At 45.6% G+C, this 19419-nt stretch overlaps 10 protein-coding genes across 12 annotated transcripts; 9 read left to right on the top strand and 1 right to left on the bottom strand.

Annotated features, from left to right (window-relative positions):
* Nucleotides 1-714: 714 nt before the first annotated feature.
* RB195_024771 (uncharacterized protein) lies at nucleotides 715-1101 on the top strand (the record flags this gene model as incomplete). Its single annotated transcript, XM_064212664.1, has 1 exon — nucleotides 715-1101. The coding sequence occupies one exon, from the start codon at nucleotides 715-717 to the stop codon at nucleotides 1099-1101; it is 387 nt and encodes a 128-aa protein (XP_064068545.1).
* Nucleotides 1102-1381: 280 nt separating this feature from the next.
* On the top strand, nucleotides 1382-1744 carry RB195_024772 (uncharacterized protein; the record flags this gene model as incomplete). The annotated part of the gene is made up of 1 exon (XM_064212665.1): nucleotides 1382-1744. One exon carries the CDS (start codon nucleotides 1382-1384, stop codon nucleotides 1742-1744), a length of 363 nt encoding a protein of 120 aa, XP_064068546.1.
* A 241-nt stretch (nucleotides 1745-1985) lies between these two features.
* Nucleotides 1986-2303, top strand: RB195_024773 (uncharacterized protein; the record flags this gene model as incomplete). Its single annotated transcript, XM_064212666.1, has 1 exon — nucleotides 1986-2303. The coding sequence occupies one exon, from the start codon at nucleotides 1986-1988 to the stop codon at nucleotides 2301-2303; it is 318 nt and encodes a 105-aa protein (XP_064068547.1).
* An 876-nt stretch (nucleotides 2304-3179) lies between these two features.
* RB195_024774 (uncharacterized protein) lies at nucleotides 3180-3953 on the top strand (the record flags this gene model as incomplete). The annotated part of the gene is made up of 1 exon (XM_064212667.1): nucleotides 3180-3953. One exon carries the CDS (start codon nucleotides 3180-3182, stop codon nucleotides 3951-3953), a length of 774 nt encoding a protein of 257 aa, XP_064068548.1.
* A 65-nt stretch (nucleotides 3954-4018) lies between these two features.
* RB195_024775 (uncharacterized protein) lies at nucleotides 4019-6019 on the top strand (the record flags this gene model as incomplete). The annotated part of the gene is made up of 3 exons (XM_064212668.1): nucleotides 4019-4103; nucleotides 4328-5672; nucleotides 5731-6019. The coding sequence occupies 3 exons, from the start codon at nucleotides 4019-4021 to the stop codon at nucleotides 6017-6019; spliced, it is 1719 nt and encodes a 572-aa protein (XP_064068549.1).
* A 610-nt stretch (nucleotides 6020-6629) lies between these two features.
* RB195_024776 (uncharacterized protein) lies at nucleotides 6630-8678 on the bottom strand (the record flags this gene model as incomplete). Its single annotated transcript, XM_064212669.1, has 3 exons — nucleotides 6630-6881; nucleotides 7510-7677; nucleotides 8487-8678. The coding sequence occupies 3 exons, from the start codon at nucleotides 8676-8678 to the stop codon at nucleotides 6630-6632; spliced, it is 612 nt and encodes a 203-aa protein (XP_064068550.1).
* RB195_024777 (uncharacterized protein) lies at nucleotides 6954-11588 on the top strand (the record flags this gene model as incomplete). The annotated part of the gene is made up of 3 exons (XM_064212670.1): nucleotides 6954-7011; nucleotides 7127-7242; nucleotides 11391-11588. The coding sequence occupies 3 exons, from the start codon at nucleotides 6954-6956 to the stop codon at nucleotides 11586-11588; spliced, it is 372 nt and encodes a 123-aa protein (XP_064068551.1).
* Nucleotides 11589-11712: 124 nt separating this feature from the next.
* Nucleotides 11713-12414, top strand: RB195_024778 (uncharacterized protein; the record flags this gene model as incomplete). Its single annotated transcript, XM_064212671.1, has 1 exon — nucleotides 11713-12414. One exon carries the CDS (start codon nucleotides 11713-11715, stop codon nucleotides 12412-12414), a length of 702 nt encoding a protein of 233 aa, XP_064068552.1.
* Nucleotides 12415-12650: 236 nt separating this feature from the next.
* RB195_024779 (uncharacterized protein) lies at nucleotides 12651-13295 on the top strand (the record flags this gene model as incomplete). Its single annotated transcript, XM_064212672.1, has 1 exon — nucleotides 12651-13295. The coding sequence occupies one exon, from the start codon at nucleotides 12651-12653 to the stop codon at nucleotides 13293-13295; it is 645 nt and encodes a 214-aa protein (XP_064068553.1).
* Nucleotides 13296-13365: 70 nt separating this feature from the next.
* RB195_024780 (uncharacterized protein) lies at nucleotides 13366-14468 on the top strand (the record flags this gene model as incomplete). Of its 3 annotated transcripts, none has more annotated exons than XM_064212675.1 (2): nucleotides 13366-13753; nucleotides 14003-14283. In XM_064212675.1, the coding sequence occupies 2 exons, from the start codon at nucleotides 13366-13368 to the stop codon at nucleotides 14281-14283; spliced, it is 669 nt and encodes a 222-aa protein (XP_064068554.1). The 3 variants fall into 3 exon arrangements, with proteins under 3 accessions (XP_064068554.1, XP_064068555.1, XP_064068556.1); XM_064212674.1 differs by lacking the exon at nucleotides 13366-13753 and adding an exon at nucleotides 14312-14468 and having other exon boundaries at nucleotides 14068-14243; XM_064212673.1 differs by lacking the exon at nucleotides 14003-14283 and having other exon boundaries at nucleotides 13366-13785.
* Nucleotides 14469-19419: the final 4951 nt, after the last annotated feature.

A 19419-nucleotide genomic window follows, 5' to 3' on the forward strand; every position in this document is an offset into this window, starting at 1 on the left:
GGTTAAATCATCTTGTCCCAACAACCCGCTCTATCGAGACTTCTGCGACATCTGCATGCACCGTTTGCTGCTTTGCAGGAAACACGCATTAGGTCCTTTTATCAGTATCGCCAGTTACACCATCCAATGCTGCGATGCTGATAACGGGGTCGCAAAGGACTCAAGCTTTGGATCGTAAGTGCTCGCACACCTAGAGAGACCGCTGAAGGCTACAACAAGGACGCGTTTTATGATGAACTCAATACGTTGATATCCAAGATACTAAGCGAGCAGGCGCTATTTTTGCTGCGAATGAAAGGATGGGAGTTGAGCAACAATCCGATGTGATCGGAAAATGGTTCTATCCCACGGAGCAAACATCGGGTAACGGAAATCGTCTGGTAGACCTTTATGAGCCGACAGACCTTATCATTGCATACACGCTGAAGAGGAATTATCGACGCCATTAGCTTACGTGGCAAGGGACAACCCCATTAACGCCGGAAGAGCAGCGAAAGCGGAAGATGCCGACTCTTAAGCTATAGCTCGATTGCGTTGTGACGTTTTCCTTGTCGGATATCTGAAAATCAATTTCTTTCTGGGACCTCACATTCGATTCCTATCACCGCCCAGTTCTTCTCAGCTTGATGATACAGTTCCAGAAAAGAAGTAGTGAAATCCAATGTCAACCGAAGCTCGACTTGGCAGGTCTGAAAAAACGAGAAATACAGAAAGATGTTCCGCCAACGAGTGTCCATCAATATTGAATTACGGACCAAGAAGAGAGTGGACGAAGCTGACTCTTCCACTAAATGCATTCAGGACGCCGCAAAGAAAACGCTCCCGGTTTTCGCACCGAGGAAGAAGTTTGCCTTTGCATCTGCGGAGACAGTATCCATGTACAGTTCTGCATGTGTTGCCCGCACTACTGGTGACTTCAGCCAGGAGAAGCGCCTGAGAAGGGGGCTGCGTCGTCAGCTGAAACGCGATCGTGAGAACGAATGGACGTCAAGAGCAAAGGAGTTTGAGAAGGCGTGCGAGGACAAGAATCCGAAAAAAGCCCATGCTTTACTAAAACAGTTTAGCGATCTTGGTGAACCGGCAAGCGCCGTCAGCTACTGAACGCGGAGGAGTCGGAGGTTCTAGTTTGAATTCAAAAAATGAGGAATGGAAAATCTGGCGGAGAAGACGGAGTTAGCGCAGAAATGCTGAAATCTCTTCCTTCTTCTGGGATTCGTGAGGTGACGAAGACCATCCCTTCAATATGGATTGACGAAAGGATTCCTGACTCGTGGAGACACGCTTTTATAATTCCTCTCCACAAGAAGCTATCCGTTATGGAACCCAGTAATTACCGTGCAACATCATTGCTGCGTGTAAAGTACAAAGTTTTGGAGCAGATATGAGTGACATCTTGGATCGACTAATCCAATATCGCGATGAAACCACTCGCGACGAGCAAGTCAGCTTTCGCTCTGGTCGATCGACGATTGATCACGTGTTTATTGTGAGAAGTGTGACAGCAGTACTCGAAGCCTCTACAGTTAGCACTTTTGGACTTCGAAGCCGCTTTCGACTCTCATCACCGAGGTCGTCTTCTCAATGCGCTTCGCGGCGATGGAGTTCCAGGAAAATAGACGACATGAACAGAGAAACAACTGCTGCGGTCCGAACACTAGCCGGATGTACTACACCGTTCGGAGGGGAATCTGGAGCGACAAGGGGCCGTGGCGAGACCCTTTCTGTTCAACTTTGCGGTCGATGACATGATGCGGAGCACAGTTGAGCAGTGTTCCGCCGATGTCATTTTATCGCCTTCTGCTTGTTCCTCGAGTACGCCGATGTCATTTTATCGCTTTCTGCTTGTTCCTCGAGTACGCCGACGATGTAGTAATATTCGCTTCTTGCAGCGCGAAGTCACAACATTTTGTTAACCTTGTATCGAAATTAGCTGCAGCCTACGGACTGCGACTCCGCCCTGATAAATAAAAAAAAATAAAGTAAAAATGCAAGCAAATGTGGGTCTCCTCAAAACCCTCAACGGGAATCATGGTGGATGGACAACCTATCGAATGATGGATGAGTTCTGTTATTTGGGGTGTATGCTGAAAAACGATGGCAGCTACGAGAGAGATATTCAGCAAAGATGCGCTAAAGCTAACTCGGCATTCAACTCATTGACCAAATGCCTGTGGTCGACTCCCATCGCCAACGACATCAAGCTGCTAGTCTACTTATTCGCAATTCACCCTATTATGATGTACGGATCGAAGACTTGGACAGCGCCGGTGACGCTGATGAAAAAGCTTGACTGCATGGAGTGAAAGCTGTTTGGACGACTGCTAGGCTACTTTTGGCCGTTGGTATGCCGTAACAAAGAATTTTACTCGGAACTGGGCATGGTGTACCGGCGGATGACAAGTGAAAAACGTTAACATCTTGCCCAGGCTTCTGAAGTGGTCATGGAAAACCGTCTTCGCTTCTCTGATCACCTTAAGAGAAGACCGTCTGATCGGTTTGTCCAAGTAGTCCTGAGGATGATTCCAGATCCTAATTGGAAATGACCTTCTAGTCGTAAAAGAAGGTTCTGAACGAAGGTGGTGAAGGAAGATCGGAGGACACTCGGCGTTGACATGCGTTAACACTTCTATGCGAACTCCAGTTGAAAATGAAACAGTGTGGGCTCAGGTATGTTCAAGGATGACACACCTCGGACAGCGTTAGGCTGCAACACCTGACCGCTGATTAAGTCAAGTAAGTCAAATAGTATTAGGGAAGCAATCTGACGCTAAATAAGTAAAATAAAATAATATAATACAATATGAGCACCCCTCCACAACGGTTTACCGCCTCATAGTAGCGCGGAGATGACTCTGGGCATCGAACTGTGATGCACAGCGGAGGTTTGCCCTCCAGCAGGGTCTCCCAAGCTGAGAAGGAGTTCGACACATCCGACATTCCGACTTCTCGGAATCGGAAGCCTAGCTAAGAGTAAACCACTGCTAAGATTCACCACCGTCTCGGCAAAATGTCGCAAGGTAGTTCCCTGATCCATATAGGTTGGGCGACGACCTGTGGTGAAAGCTAAGCTCGCCGTGGCATGGCTGCTTAGTTTGGGGAAAAGTCTTCTTGCCACTCCAGCATATTCATTGCCTCACTACCCTGCACACTTTGCCCTGCCGTCTTAGACGTTGGACGGTATGGCGACCGGTGAGAGGCGATCAAATCTCAGATTGCTCAGGACGTCATTGACTCTGGACCAAGGCGACACACGCACGACTCGCCATGGAGACTGTCTCAGACTGTGTACTTACAACGCAAGAACAGTTTCCACAGACGCTGATCTGCATGCCATTCTCGGAGCTGCAGAGCGTATCAAATTTCACGTGATTGATCTGCAGGAGACCAAGTGCAGAAGGAGCGACGTACGACAGATGAATGACGGTACACTCGTCATTCGTGGAGAGAAGGTTCCGTCGCGAAATGTAGGCGGTGTTGGTTTTGTTGTGCTCCCATCTGTCGTCCATCTCGTCGATTCTCACGAGATCCTGTCACCTCGTCTGGCCATTCTTCGCCTCCGCCCTCTGCGCCAAAAATCCATCAGTATCATCAACTGCTACTCACCAACATCAGCAGCTGATGAATCCGAATTGGGCGCATTTTACGAGGAGCTGGAAGAAGTAGTCCGCAACGAGAAGTCCTTCTACAAATTCGTTGTCGGAGACTTCAACGCAAAATTAGGAAAGGCCACAGAAGAGGAATACAGGATTGGAAGATTTGGACTAGGGACCAGAATGAAGATGGCAATCGTCTCGCGCTGTTGTCCGCCTGGGAACTCTCTTTTCATGAAAAAAAGATCATCGATAGACATGGAAATCGCCCATGTCGACCGACGATCTGGCCTGGCGCGACTCGTGCCGAGATCGACCACATACTCACCAACCGGTGGTGGTGTCTACTTGACGTCTCAGTAACATCATGTTTTTGCAGTGGTTCTGATCACCGTCTCCTTCGTGCGAAAATAGGACTTAGTCACACGATGGAAAAGAACATCTGCTATCGGCAACGAAGGAGAAAAGATGTCGTCTACGACGATTGCGTATCCGAGGACTCCTTGTCCCAAGGTGACTGGCACATCGAGGAGAACCCAAACGTGGACTGCGAGACGTTGCTCAGATGATTACGAGCATGTGCTGAGCGTACCTCGAAGCCACGCACGGCAAACGTGGATCGGATTTCGAAGACCACCAAGGAATTGTTGGAGAGAAGAAGGACTTTGAGGCTTGATCCGAATGCATCGCACATTGAGCCGTTAGTAGCAAACACTGGCTGCAGAAAAGTATTGCAGGAGGATCTTTTGAAATACAGGCAGAAGAAGATTCTGGAAGCAGCACAAAAAAAGCGAGTCTAAAGAAGTGCCGCAGGGATCTCCGCGAATATAATATTCTGCTAGCAGCCTTGCTGAGCGAAGACGGGACTCGCACGTCTTCTCATCGTGAGATGGAAATCATTGCGGAGAGGTTCTGCTCGAACCTTTTCCGTTCATCAACTCCTGTGTCAAGCCCGATCATCCCCACTGGTGAAGCTCCACCACGGATTCTCCCTTCGGAAGTGCGAGTCGCTATCAAGAGCATGAAACCTGGCACAGCCCCCGAAACTGATTTTATATCAGAAGACTTTCTTCGGGCCATCCACTTCATGCAATCCTACCTTCAGAAAGAAAGAATCCCAGACCAGTGGAAGACCTCGCAAACCGTTCTTATCCATAAGAAAGGTGACCGAGAGGACCTTCGGAACTACTATCCGATATGCTTGCTGAGCGTGTTATACAAACTATTCACCAAGATCATCCTCACGCACATATCTAGGACGTTGGATGAAGCCCAGCCTCAAGAACAAACTGGATTCCGCCAAGGGTTCAGCTGCTTGGACCACATCCAGACCGTGTCGAGGATCATAGAGGTTTGCCGGGAATACCGCCTGCTCCTTGTTCTAACCTTCGTCGACTATGAGAAAGCCTTTGACAGCGTAGAAACGAATGCAATACTGTCAGCGCTTGTCGATGAAGGTGTGGACGCGTCGTATGTGAGGACATTAGCCAATTGTTACGATCGATGCACGACTAGGATACAGCTTTTCCACCGCCCTCTCACCATACCCATTGGAAAGGGGGCACGACAAGGCGATATTATATCGCCGAAGCTGTTCACGGCTGCATTGCAATGGATAATGAAATCACTTTCCTGGGAAGAAAGGGGCATACGTGTTGATGGAAGAATCCTGTCGAACCTTCGTTTCGCCGACGACATCGTTCTCTTTCCGAGCAGTACCAATGAAACAGAAACGATGCTCAACGAATTGAACGAAGCAGGGAGGAAAATAGGATTGCGAATAAACAGAAAGAAGACGCAGTTCATGAAGAACGCCTACTGCGAGGACGGAAGAGTACAACTTGAAGGCTCCCAAATGGTGGAAACTTCGTCACACATATACCTCGGACGTTCTATGAATATGGAAAACGACTTGAAGGAAGAACTGAATAGAAGAATGAGAGCAGCATGGGCAGCATTTGCAGCCGTCAGGGAAGCTACGGACCAACTGACGGACCAAGATCTTCGTGCCCTTTTGTTGGACTCGACAGTTCTTCCAGCGCTCTGTTACGCAGTGGAGACGTGGGCAGACATCGCTGCAAGGTCTAGGAAGCTACTTACTACCCAGAGCTTTTGAGAGATGCCTTCTGAAGTTTAACAGGTGCACACAACACCTAGCCTACCTTCACAGCTACGAATTAAGAGGAATGTCTCGTCTTCGCGACGCAGCGGATTATATATCGAAAGCAAAGCGTAGATGGGTCGGTCACACTATGAAAAGAATCGGCGGTAGATGGACCAAAAGAACGCTAGAGTGGATCCGAAGAGATGCTAACCCCTTCGAGGGAGACGGCAAACGAGATGGAGTGGAGTGTTCGCTACACGGAGCTCAGCTGGATACGGCTCAAGGACCTCCTCAACATCACTCACGAAACTTGAGAACATCTTAGATGACAATGGCGAGAGAACGAAACGAGTGGAAGAGGTGCTGGGACCCGCACGTCCAGTGAAGATGGGCCATCTAAGTATCTAAGTAAGTAAGTAATATGATCACCTTCATCACCTTGACTCCCGCTGATCTTCGAAATTGTCGGGCGGGCGCCAGTAATTCATCCATTTGTCCCGATCGCGTGCCAGAGTCGCCCATTGGTTCCTCTTTTCGCGTAAGACCCGAGCACGAAGTGCGAAAAGCTTAATATCGCGGGGAACCCAGTCCCTCGTCGGCTCTGGTCCAACGGTTGTCAATAAAGCGCATCGTGTGTTCGGCCCACCTTATTTCACTTTCCTTGGCAAACGCAGCGGCGTCTCTAATCTTCGATCGCTGACCCAGAAGAGACGTTCGAATCCCGTATTTCAATTGCGCGAAGCGGGATGCTCCTAGCATCACTCTCTCTATTGCGCGTTCAATAACGCTCATGGCGTTTTGTTCTTGCTCGCGAACTGCCTATGTTTCCGAAGCATATGTCAAAGCAAGAAGTACGGTGGTGTTGATGAGGTGAGTACGGAGCCGGGTGCTCTTAGTCTTCACTTCACTAAATCCTCGTTGCTCTTGTACGCTCGCTAGGCCGCTCGTTTCTTTCTGCCCAACATGGGGGTCAGGTCGTTCTTTATGTTCAATTCGCGACCCGAATAAACGTAGCTGGTGCGTTCGGATATACTTGTTCCGTTGAGCGTAAATGGAGCATTCGAGACCCATTCGTTACGCATTGACATCGCCTTTTTCAGATACAGCTGAAGAACGATCCATTCACATGTTTCGTCGAATTCGGCCAGAACTCGTTCAGCTTGTTGCGGAGTCAAGTTTGGTTGACGCTACATGTTACCACAACTATGTCATCAGCAATGCGCAGATGATGTAGCTTCCGACAGTCAGTCTTCACTCCCATGTCGTTTCATTCCAGCCTCCCCATTGCGTTCTCGAGGGTGGCTGTGAATATTTTAGGTGAGATTATATTGCTGTGTCGGAACCCTCTCTTCACATCAATGATGATTTTGTTGTAGAACAGCGAAATTCTTTTCGTGAATTTACTGTGCAACTCTCAAGTACCTTTATGTAGGGACACCACAGTTGTCGAAGGCCTCCATAACTCCTTCTGTCTCAAATGAGTCAAAAGCCTTCTTTAAGTCGACAAAGCTGATAGATAGCGACATTTTGTACTCTCGCGATAATTCGGTGAGTTTTGAAACAGTGGAGATGTGGTCAATTGTGCTGAATCACTTTCGAAATCCTGCTTGCTCGCATGACTGTCCTTCATTCAAGACTTTCAATCCTATTAAGGACCACTCTTATAAAGAGCTTGTAGATGATCGACAGTAAGCAGATTGGACGATAGTTGCCAATGTCGTGTGGATCTTCCTTCTTGTGTAGCAACACGGTCTTTCTGGTCTTTCACTGTTGAGGGACCTTGCATTTCGACAGGTAACGCGTGAAGAGTCTTACCAGGGTGTTGATGATGAGAACTGGCAGAAGATTCTTCAGGTGTTCTGGTCTTATTCCGTCAAGATCGGGTGTCGTACGATTTCCTGCCGACATGATAGCATGTCGCAAGGAAGAACCTTTGGGACATGTACATCTTCCCTCAGATGGTGAGTAGGCAGGTGGAGATGGCTGTAGAAGAGATCAGAGTAGAAGTCGCGCATGATTTTCTTCTTTCCCCTTCTCAATGCTATTGTTGTTCCATTTGGGTTCCGGAGAGCACTCATCCTCGTCTCTCGATTGGCGAACTCTCAACGAGCGTAGTGAGTGCTCTTTCCTGCCTCTGCAGCTCTAGCCAACACTTCTGCTCTTCTCTCTTTGTGGTCTTCTTTTATCCCCTCTCAGCAAAGCCTTGCGAGCTCGGACGTGAGTTCTTGATTGCCTGCGGCTCGTGCAGCTCCACGCTGACGTCAGCTCTAGAGTTTCTGGAGAAGGTCGTCTCTTGATGCTTTTTCGAACTCTGAGCCCTCGTCGTGCAGTCATGAAGATGTTCAACGATCCGCTCGTATTCCTTGTCGATGCTGTCTATTCCGAAGTCTTCCCAAGAGCCGGCTAGCGTAGCGAAAAGATCCTAGTTAATGATAGTTGCGGGACTTCGCTCTCTTAACTTCGCAGCTTTCTCTTCTCTCCGGGTAAGCGAAAATCTTCTCCGGAGGAGGCGATGGTCCTATCACCTATAAAACTTTGGAACAACAACGAAATCCGTCAGGCAAATGGTCTAGTGGTCAATTTCCTTATGGTGCCATCCACCGGGTGACTCCCACGTCCAGCGTAGGGAGGAGGGCTTCTGGAATTGCGAGTTCTCATGGATGGTCTTGGTCGTCGTGATGAACTCGGAGAGGTTCTCCCCCTGTTTTTTCCATTGGAGGCGGTGGGTCTCGATGTGAAGTTCCTCAGGCGTGCTTCTAGTGTCAATCATGGTTAAAATCACCAGCAGTGACCTTGTAGAGGGTGTGGTCTTCTCTGTAGAACTTCTCTGGTTCCATAGAAAAGCTTTCGACTTCTTCTTCGTAGCTTGATGTTGGAGCGTAAGCAACGAAGATTGTCAAAGCTGGCGTTGGATCACATCTTCTCATCCGCAGACGTCCGATTCGGGTCGTAAATTGTTCGAAAGAGTCAATGTTCTTTGCCATACTCGTGTTGACAAGGGCGCCAATTCCACCAACTCCTCTACTGTCGTATGTTCCTAAGTACAGTTCTTCTCCATTTTCATATATGGCGTTGAGGGCGCCTCGTCTCGGTCAGTCCGATGACGTCGTACTTAATCTTCTTGGTCTGCATCATCAGATCTTCGATGGCCGCTTCCGATGCAAACGTACATGCGTTATTAGTACAGATCGTCATCCTAGTCCTTTTCCGTTTCCGCAACCTATATGACTTCTGAAACCCCCTCTTTCCTGGCGCTACCGTACTAGGCTTTCCTCCGGAAACAGGAAATTTTCCCTTAATACTGTAACATGCGTAAATTTTTAAAACCAATGGACAAGTCCCATGGGTTTTCGGAAAAACCTTGCGTTCTTCCCGCGTGGACAGGTGGAGCTTATTTTTTCCAAACCGCCTCCTGCGCACATCCGAGTCACTTTAATGAAGGTTTTTGGCCGGACCAACCTATTCTGTTACAAGGATTTTATGAGTCGGTCCTGGCACAGCTGGAAAAGGGAGTCCATCTCCCGAATCCACTTTCGTCTCAGGGCAGGCACAAAGTCGCTTTTGGCTCCCTTATCTGCCACCCGGCGCGCCACGTAGTCTCGCGACTACCCGGCTCTGATCCCTCTAGCACGAGAGATCCGTGGACATTCATATATACATAACATATACAGAGAACTGTGGGTAATTTTTGCTGCATAGTTCTTATGATTGAAGCTGTATAGCTCTGATGCATACGAACTGTGTAGAATTGTCGTCACCGTTCATCTGTACTCAAATGTAATGTGTTTTTCGCACGGAATCGCTAGAGAAATCACCTAGCAAATGTGTGATATGCCTGGCAGACCATGCCTAGACCGCGATAACCATTCCAGCTACATAATAAAAAGGACAAAGGCACTGGCGCATCAATCCCCTTGGGATGCGCCAACGCGCATCTTTCTGCAATTCGTAATCGTCGAGCTATTAGAACGCGTGTTGGCCTATAATGTACTTTCGGGGTCAGCCGATGAGCAAACTAGTGTTATTATCCTACCAGACAAGTCTCATGCTAATTTATCGATCCGGGATGGAAGATAGGGTTGGTTTGCACTGAGGCGATTTTGAACCATCGACCGTGCGGCTAAAACGGACCTCTAACCAATTGCGCTACACCCGCCTCTTTCGGCTACAAAATATTGCCTACTACATAAGGGGGAGTCAGCGTTGAAATTTTGAAGCTTGTAAATCGAAATGAATGTGACATCATTTGAAAGAGCGCCTTTTTGCGAGAAGAACTGGCTATTTCTGGTAAGGAAATGACTGATAAAGGCTGCAAAAACCTCCTTTTTGTGAAAACAGTCGAATTTTCTTCAATTTGGTTACTGTCATCTAATGTAATCATGACCAGCTGCCATCCAGAGTTAACGCCTAAACAACATCATGTAAAGAAAGGAAAGTCGTAAGCAAGTAGCGAAGTGGAAGAAATAGGCTGCCTGTAGAGTTCACAGCCGCCGCGTGGGCTGCATCGCCCGCACGGTTCTGCGCTTGATGGTTATTGAGTGCCCACAACCGTGCGCTTAATAAGCACCAAACAGCAGAATGCGAGGGTGTGAACTTTGCGACCAGCCTTATGCTTCATTGTGGGCTGTTGACAGGTGTTCAAAGATTGGAACAAATAACGAAGTAGAACATAGCATGTTTGGCATTGAAAAATAAAACCCATTTTAAAGAGCTTACAATTTGAACTGTTGCTAAGAACAAATTGTTCTCTTACTAAATTTCCCGGCAAATTTTCCACAGCTAGGAATCTATACCTTTTTATTTACCTTCAGTACAGCACTTTCGTCAATTTCAAGAGAGAATGAAAATTTCGAATCCACGTATGATGTGGGGCGCGAAAATGTTCTGAATAACATCCTGATTATAAATAATAAACATTTCGTTCAGTTTTGAGTTATTCGCGCAAGTCATATGATCACCTCTTTCTTTCATTGAGATATATCCACGGGATATGTCAGTGAAAGGATTGCGGAGGTGTGAAAGTAATTTTTTTTAGCAATTTTTAAAAGTTTTTTGAAGTACATTTGAAATCTGCAGCTCATTTACTTTCGAATGGTATTTTTAAAATTTAATTTTGCCTATTCTCAAGAATTCCGTCGGTGTCGGACATATACACAAAAGTCACTGGCCTATCAATCCACTTGGGATGCGCCAACGTAACTCGTTTTACTGAAATTCGCAATCGTTGAGGTTTTGAGACGCGTATTGGCCTATACAATGATTTGCGGGGGTTAGCCGATGATCAAGTCATTGTTTTTACCCTCCCAGAATAGTCTGGTATCAGCTTATCGACCCAGGAGGGATGGAAGGCTTGGTTGGCACTATGGCGGCTTAGCTACAACGGACCTCTAACCGACTGCGCCACACCTGCCCCATAGCAGATAGATACGTATACAATTTACATTACAGATACACTGCTGGAGCCGTAGAGATGTTAACTATGTTAGTTCATGTTATGCTATGCTAGTGGTGTGTATTGTGTTATTACCATTGTATGCAATTTCCATGTGTTGAGAGGTTTTATTTACCAGCTCAATGTACGTAGCAATGTTTGGTATAGTTGCTCGATTTTGGTTCAATTACCCAAGTTACAGAGGACCAAGTAAACCATCTTCACAACCAAGAATGGACACAACAAGTGGCTATCAAAGATTCAGAGGAAAGAAGAGGCAGAAGCAGCAGAAACGACTCCATCGGAACCACCCAAGATGCCACGAGGAACCGAGGGTAAGGTTTCGGAGTCACAGCCCGAGAACTTTCTTGCAGCAATGGTTGAACAAATGCGGATTCAACATGAAGAAATGAAAACGCTGCTCACCGCCGTGGCACCCATGCAGAGAACCACCGCTGAATAAGGACGTGCAAATGTTCATGTCCGACGAAGAGGTGGGTCACACTTTCACTTACTGATACAAGAGATAGGGCCCGGTCATTAGGGATTCGGTCTTGCCGGATAGCAGGAAGCGCGATTTGGTCCTCATGAAGCTGGACGAGGATGCATATCGCAAATATGCCAATGGCATACTACCGAAACAACCGCACGAGATCGACTTCGAGACGACGGTCGCGAATCTGGAAAAGCTTTTTGCGTCAAAGAAGACGCTGATTCGACGACGGTACGAGAGTCTCAGGATAAACTGCCCGCCTCTGACGGCCAGTTACGTACCATTCCGTGACTACGCTAACGTGATCAAGCGGATGGACGAAGATGCTCGACTGAAGGAGCTGGACTACACAGCACTGAAAACGCTACAGTTCGTAGCAATACTTCAGGATCCGTCGCTTCGAGATGTTCGTCTCAGAATGCTCCGTCGACTGGATACGCACACAGAAGATGCGCTGTTGACGATAGAAGACCTCGTTGCTGAATGTGAGGACTTCACCGCATTGAAGATGGACAACACAGGCACGGAAGGAAGTCATGATGTCCATGTCGTGCAGAAAAAGAATGTGAAGTGCTTCAATTGTGGAGGACCGCACTACAGAAGCACATGCCCGCTTCTCTCCTCCAACACTGGACAGAAACCAAGAAGACGATCAATTCGTCACAAGAAAAGCCAATGCAAGAACGTTGTCACCTTCGCCGCTCGAACCTGCCCCGATGTCAATATCAGGGGACGTTCTCTACGCTTCCAGCTCGACACAGGCGCACATATCACGTTGGTATCACGTCGAACATGAAAAAAGCTCGGATCTCCACCCTTGGAACCCTGTATCATGCCAGTCAAGACGGCAGATGGATCACCCATGACTATTGATGGAAGATTCTCCACAGATCTCTTTGTCAGAAACCGCGTAACAGGGAAGAACATCCAAAGTAATGGAACTTGTTACGTCACCGAAAGCACGAATCTGCTAGGACTGGAGTGGTGTATTCAGCTTCCAGCGTACAGTTGAAAGACAAATATCACTGCCCAATGGTGACTAAAGAAGAAGCAAACCGAGAGGAAATCATCGCAGACTTGAAGAAGCAATACGCAGAAGTATTCAAGTGCGGACTTGGCAAGTGCGTCAAGAATGAAGCGAAGTTGCTGTTGAGGGACAACGCACTACCTGTTTTCAAGAAGAAGCGACCAGTGCCCTTTGCCTCCGTGCCGGATTTGGATGCTGAAATCGATCGTCCGGTTGCTGAACAAGTGATTTTCCCAGTAGAGCATTCAGAGTGGACTACGTCTATCGTTGTAGTCAAGAAGAAAAGTGGACAAATCCGCTTGTGCGGAGACTTCTCGACAGGATTGAACGACGCGCTGCAGTTGCACCAGCACCCGTTGCCCACCGCAGCGAACGTGTTTACGAAGCTGAATGGAGGACAGCTTTTCACGCAAATCGACTTCGCAGAAGCGTATCTGCAGGTGGAAGTTGAAGAAGAATCAAAGGAAATGCTGACGATTAATACGCACAGAGGATTGTATCGCTACAATCGTCTACCCTTCGACGTGAAGTCAGCACCTGGCATATTCAAGCAAATCATGGATTCAATGATATGTGGACTGAAAGGCGTTGCTGCCTATCTGGATGACGTGATAAATCAGAGGCCGCACACAACAGGAGCATCGCCATAACTTGGAAGCACTATTCGGAAGGATCCACGAATACGGCTTCCGCGTCCGATTGGAGAAGTGCAGCTTTTTGATGCCTCAGATCCATTATCTCGGATGCATCATAGATAAGGACGGACGTCATCCTGACCCAGAGAAGACTGAGGTCATCCGCCAGATGCCAATATCGAAGAACGTGGCAGAGATTCGCTCGTTCCTTGGTATGATCAATCTCACTGCTGCAGAAAATAACTGCGGTGAGATCGAGAAAGAGGGACTCGCCTTGATATTCGTTGTTCGGAAGTTCCACCGTTACATATATGGACGTCGATTCAAGCTCCTCACGGATCACAAGCCTTTGCTACACATTTTCGGACCAAAGGAAATGGTGCCCATATACACGGCAAATCAACTGCAACGTTGGAAGTCGATACTTCTCGGATATGATCTCGGAAATCCCAGGGTGATCGTGTCAGACAACGGTACACAGTTTACGGCGAAGGTGTTCCAATGATTCTGTGACATACAGGGAATTGAGCACGTTTGCTCACCGCCGTTCCATCCACAGTCAAGCAGTCAAGTAGAACGCTTTGTTGATACCTTGAAAAGAACCCTTCAGAAGATTAAGGAGGGAGGGACGTCGGAGAAAATTGCAGAATTTTTGCAGTGCTATCGATGAACACCATGTGCGTCAACGCCACGACATCTTTCTCCAACGGAGGTGTTCCTAGGGCGCCAGTTGAGGACGTCGTTGACACTGCTGAAGGAATCAGCTAAAGAAGAGGGAACGCACAATATGAAAATTGAAGAACAGTTCAATCATCATAATGGAGCACAGAAGAGATCGTACCACCAGAAAGAACTCGTGTGGGTGCGTGACTACCGCCCAGGACATGAGAAATGGATCCCTGCTCGTGTGAAGAATCGCCATGGACGAGCCGCTTATGACGTGCTAACGGAAGAAGACGATTTGTGGAAAAGACACCCTAGCCAGATGCGTGGAAAAAAGTAACAGAGAGTTAGCTTTGAAAAGAATGAAGCTTCCAAGATGCTGCTCAACCATGGTATGGCAAGGACGATTGCCGACGTCACGAACAATGTCAAGGATCGAGCACCAACTATCGTGCCGCCGACAACGACGAGACCAGCTCGACAACGCTGACCGTCTCGTCGATTGCAACCCGATCCGAAAATTAAGACGTACGCTATACGTTCATCTTAGGGGGGAGGTGTTGGAGCCGTAGAGATGTTAACTATTTTAGTCGTGTATATTGTGTTATTGCCATTGTATGCAATTTCCATGTGTTGAGAGGTCTTATTCACCAGCTCAATGTACGTAGCAATGTTTGGCATAGTTGCTCAATTTTTGGTTCAATTATCTAAGTTAGAAGAGGGAGCAAGTTCGCGTCCCAATGAACCATCTTCACAACCAGGTGTGGACACAACATACACAAATGCGTGCGTGTACATATATAGGATGTCTCAAAATTTAATCAAGATTTTGAGAAGAAAACGGAGTTTTTTCCAATTATATTTTTGAAATTGAAACGTAAAGTACCTCGGATATAGGCCTGAGATCCACAGCGTGTCACTGTCTGGTGCGGATTTTGGGCTGGTGGTGTCGTTAGACCATACTTTATTGAAAATGAGGCTGGTCAAGTAGTTACTGTTACTGGTGCCCGATATCGCGGTATAATAACCGAGTTGGTAATGTCTAAAGTAGATGAATTTGATGTGGAGGAAATGTGGCTTCGACAAAAAAAAAATAATAATAAAAATAATAATGATAAAATGGTGCGACATGTCATACAACCCGTTAAGTAATTCAATTACTGCATGAAAGATTTCCCGGCCGCGTACTCTCTCGTTTCGGTGATCGACGAAAGTATGCGTATGCGCAGGCAAAGCCGTGGAGGTCATTTGCCCTATGTGCCATTCCATCATAACTCCAATCTGTGTACTTAATGTTCCAAAAAAAATACAGTTGAAAAAACTGTGTTTCCTATTTAATTCAAATTTTGCGTACATTTTGGGGCACTCTACACCAAAGTACATCTTATCGAGGCATATCGTGTCTATTCTTTATCTCCCAATTTTCTTTCCACTGGAAAACGTTCTTTGAACGTGTTTTCCGAAAGTAGCGATTTCTCTTTCCGGAGAAACACGTCTTACTTCGCTTCCAACTATCTACTTGAGTTGCATTTTGGAACTGTTGTGTGACAAATAGCATACTGACCATTTGACCCCGGGGAGAAAATGTGTAGAAATAAGTTACCTGATGAAATCGATATTGCACCCCAAAGTATTTGCAACATTCGTAATCAGCGTGCACCAAAACATTTAGCTGGCTGGTAAGCTACAACTACTATTACATTGATATTTCCGCTGTCACATTCGCACATATACAGTTATGTAGAGTCAGTTCAAAATGATATGAAGCACGGTATAGTTACACGAACGGTGTGCCCGGCAGTTTCCCAAAATTTGCCAAGTGACGTCACCCGGATCGATAATGGCCGTAATTTCTGGTTGTTTTCATTCCTCTTGTTTTTCTTTTTTGATTTTTTCTTTCATTTTTAAGTTTCTTCTCTCGTATTTTCGTTACGTTTGTTGTATTTGCTTTCCCTACAGCGATCTATAGTGTATCTGTATTGTTCTTCGGTTACTGTACTGTTTTTGTTCACGTTTTCTTTTTGAAATTCGCTTCAAAATTGTATTTATTTGTACATCAATGTTTTTTTTTTGTTTCTTCGTCTACTCTCCCTCCCTTACAAACGAAAAAGAGACATTAACGTGGAAATAAATACATGAACAAGAACAATACAATACCTTAAGAACAAAACAAATACAATGTAGATCTATATAACGAAAGCAAATCCAGCAAACATGAAAATACGAAAAAAGAAATATGAAAGGCGAAAAAAAGCAGGAAAAATGAAACATGAAAATATAATGAAAATAATCAAGAAATTGCGGCCAACATCGATTCGGGTTGACGTCACTTGGCACACTCGTTTGGCAAAACTGAAAAGCAAACCGCTCGCAGGTCATCTGCGAGAGGTCAAGAACCGCATAGCTCCAGCGCGACCGCTCGTGCAACTACACCGTGCTTCATGTCTTTTCGACCCCAATGTGTGTTCGTACAAATAATTTAACACATGCGAAAATCCTAACTGGCATGCTTCTACCGTGTCGCGCACGGTAGCAGGCGAAAATGCATAAAATCGATGCGATTGACGAGCGGATTAACTTTTCCATGTGGCACATGAGCTGTACACTGGGATCGCCAATTCTTCTACAGAAGACGAAAAAGACGCGGATTCGCGCCTTTTTCGTCTTTTTTTCATAACTCGCCTCAATTTGATCTTTATTGTAGAATCTGTACATCAATAGATTCGTTAGTGCGAGCTCTACCAAATGAATGAAACTAGAACTTTCAAGACCTATCAGGGAAGCAGTTTTTGAAAAAATTGCCTGCGGGTACACATTAACAAGGCTGAGTCCGATATAATTGCGTCCCGAGGATACATAATTGAACAACGAACAAACTTTTTGAAAACTGATATGATGGTTACATATTCGTAATTTTTTTACGATACTGGAATGGAGCAAACCAATGACGAAGAAAAATAAGAAATCACTGAAGCACAAATCTGATTAGAACTACCAAAGTGTAGATTCGGAGTTAAGTCAAGGATCAGCAGCTTAGTAAGACAGAGTCCCAATTTCATTATCAGAATCTTCAATTTCAAGTGTTTGCAAAGACTTTTTTTTTACAATTTCCGAGAATAAAGCAGACTATCTCGAAAAATTCCGTTTTGTAAAACGAACATTCTCCTCTATAGTTATTCAATTATTCTCAAACGTAGTAATCAATGAGGTAACGCAGTCGTAGCTCGATGTGTGTCTATGATGTAAGGTATCTGGTGGGTCGGCGTGCCTAGATGACAACTACCTTCAATAGAGGTTGAAGTAGTTTGTGGTGAGAATTTGAAAGATAGAGAATTTTTTGAAATCGACATCATGCAATAGATATCTTCCTCCTAAAAAACATATCCACTTGGTGTTTGCAGAAACTTCCAATAAATCAAAAAAAAAACTTTCTGTAAAGACACATGAAAAGTCCGATATCTTTGCACGTTCAAAAGTGACCGCAACTGAGAAATATTATAGAAAAAAATCGGAGCAAATCATAGGAAAAAGACTTCTTTTTATTGTATTATGCCGCCAGATGATAAACCTAATTCCTGTTGAGCTGGAAAATCAAGAGATGATGTCATCCTACGACAAAAAATTTTCTTGCAGACTTTAAGTCTTAAGCTGGTAATGTCGGTCGTTTCTGGAAGTGAAACATCGGGAGAATGGTAAAGATGGTCCCGGCGGATTCTCCGCGAGTGCCCCCGAGACATAACGTACCCAATGGATATGCTGGCAGATACGCGAACATACTTCGAAGAGGTCACGCTCCAGTCGATCATGAAGACGCAGTCAACCGTCTTAGATGTTCTTTTAGCCACAAAGACGCAGAAAGCTGCGCAGTCACAAGGAAATATGCAAAAAAGAGTGGAAATTAGCGAATAAGCCAAAGAATAATAGGGTTAGATGGAAGTGCATGGGATTTTGTATGATGTTCTAATAAAGAAATGGAGTGAGTTTGTCTTTATATCACCTTCGAAAAGTGTAGAATCTTACCAAATTTGAACTCTTTTTCTTTCCGTAGGTTCCAAGAAGTCAGAGATACAGAAGGTCCCTCTGTCCAGACGCAAATTATTCTACAAAGAACCTTGGAAGTTACAGGATAACGATAATTCTCATTACCGTTACTTTTGAAAGCTGGAACGTTCCGTTTTAACGAAAATTTTTGTGCACGTAATTTGAAGCTATTAGATACATCCTTATTTCATATTTCACGTGAGGATTGTTCTTGCTTCTGGTACGATTATAAAATTGAGATCACCTCACGTCACAAAATTGCAGTGAATGTGTCTGATTCTCCAAAACAGTTTAGTAAGAAGTGAATTATATCCTAGCCGGTGATGCAGCGTATGATTAGATGTAGGTAAGCAGAGTCAGCTACATAGGTGCCAATGAAAGTGAATCTCTTTAGGACACGCACCATTGCTAATGGCTCTGACGAGGCATGACCGGGCATGCTCGAAATTCTGCCGGGACTCTCTGTACACGCACACGAAACATGTCACTTTAGTCAAATTTACAAAATCTTCATTGTCATGGAATTATAGCCGTAAGAGATATCAAATTGTTCGCAATATTATGTAGATTACGAATATGTAACCATTTCACTTTTCGAAAAGTTTGTTCACGTCGAAAAGTATGTATCCTAGGGACGCAATTATATCGGACTCAGCCTTGTTAATGTTTACCCGTAGGTAATTTTTTCAAAAACTGTTTCCCTGATATTCCCTGATAGGTCTCGAAAGTTCTAATTACATTCATTTGGTAGAACTCGCACTAGCGAATCTATTGATGTACAGATCCTACAATAAAGATCAAATTGAGGCGAGTTATGAAAAAAGACACCGACTTTTTCGTCTTCTGTCGAAGAATTAGCGACCCTACTGTAGAATGAATCCTCTTAAAGAGGATATCTATCTGTGAGAAACGCTTGTTCCAAATTTTCTGGATTTAGTCAGAGGAGACGAGCTGGATATAATTTTCTCAACCATTAACGCACACCAGATATACAGAGACTAGTGTCGGATCAACGCGACACTCAGTCTGGTGTAGCTGCAAAAGCAGCTACGCACGAAGCTGCGCGGTGGAGTTAGCTATTGTGATGAGGGACCCTTGCTAGCTCCAACCACTTCCTCTCTCCTGTACAAGTAGAGCCCCTCCTTGGTCGAAACAGGTCAGTTCACCGCGCCGCTTCGACCATAGCTGCCTTTGCAACCGCTCCAAGCTAGCGGTCGTTGAGAACCCGACTATAAACTTCGTTTCTTTTAGGCTTAGCTACAGTCATATTATGTGTGACTATAACAAAACCCTTAAAAATGCCTTTATAATGTAGATTCAAAATGCAGGAAATTTTCCAGTGAAGCACGGCTTCGTATTTGAACATCTTTACCATTTAAACTAAGATAATTTTTCTTTCAGAAAACCTATGGTTGAGTAGAAATAAAAATATATG

The sequence above is a fragment of the Necator americanus genome, chromosome X, assembly GCF_031761385.1.
Source record: "Necator americanus strain Aroian chromosome X, whole genome shotgun sequence".
Lineage (NCBI taxonomy): Eukaryota > Metazoa > Nematoda > Chromadorea > Rhabditida > Ancylostomatidae > Necator > Necator americanus.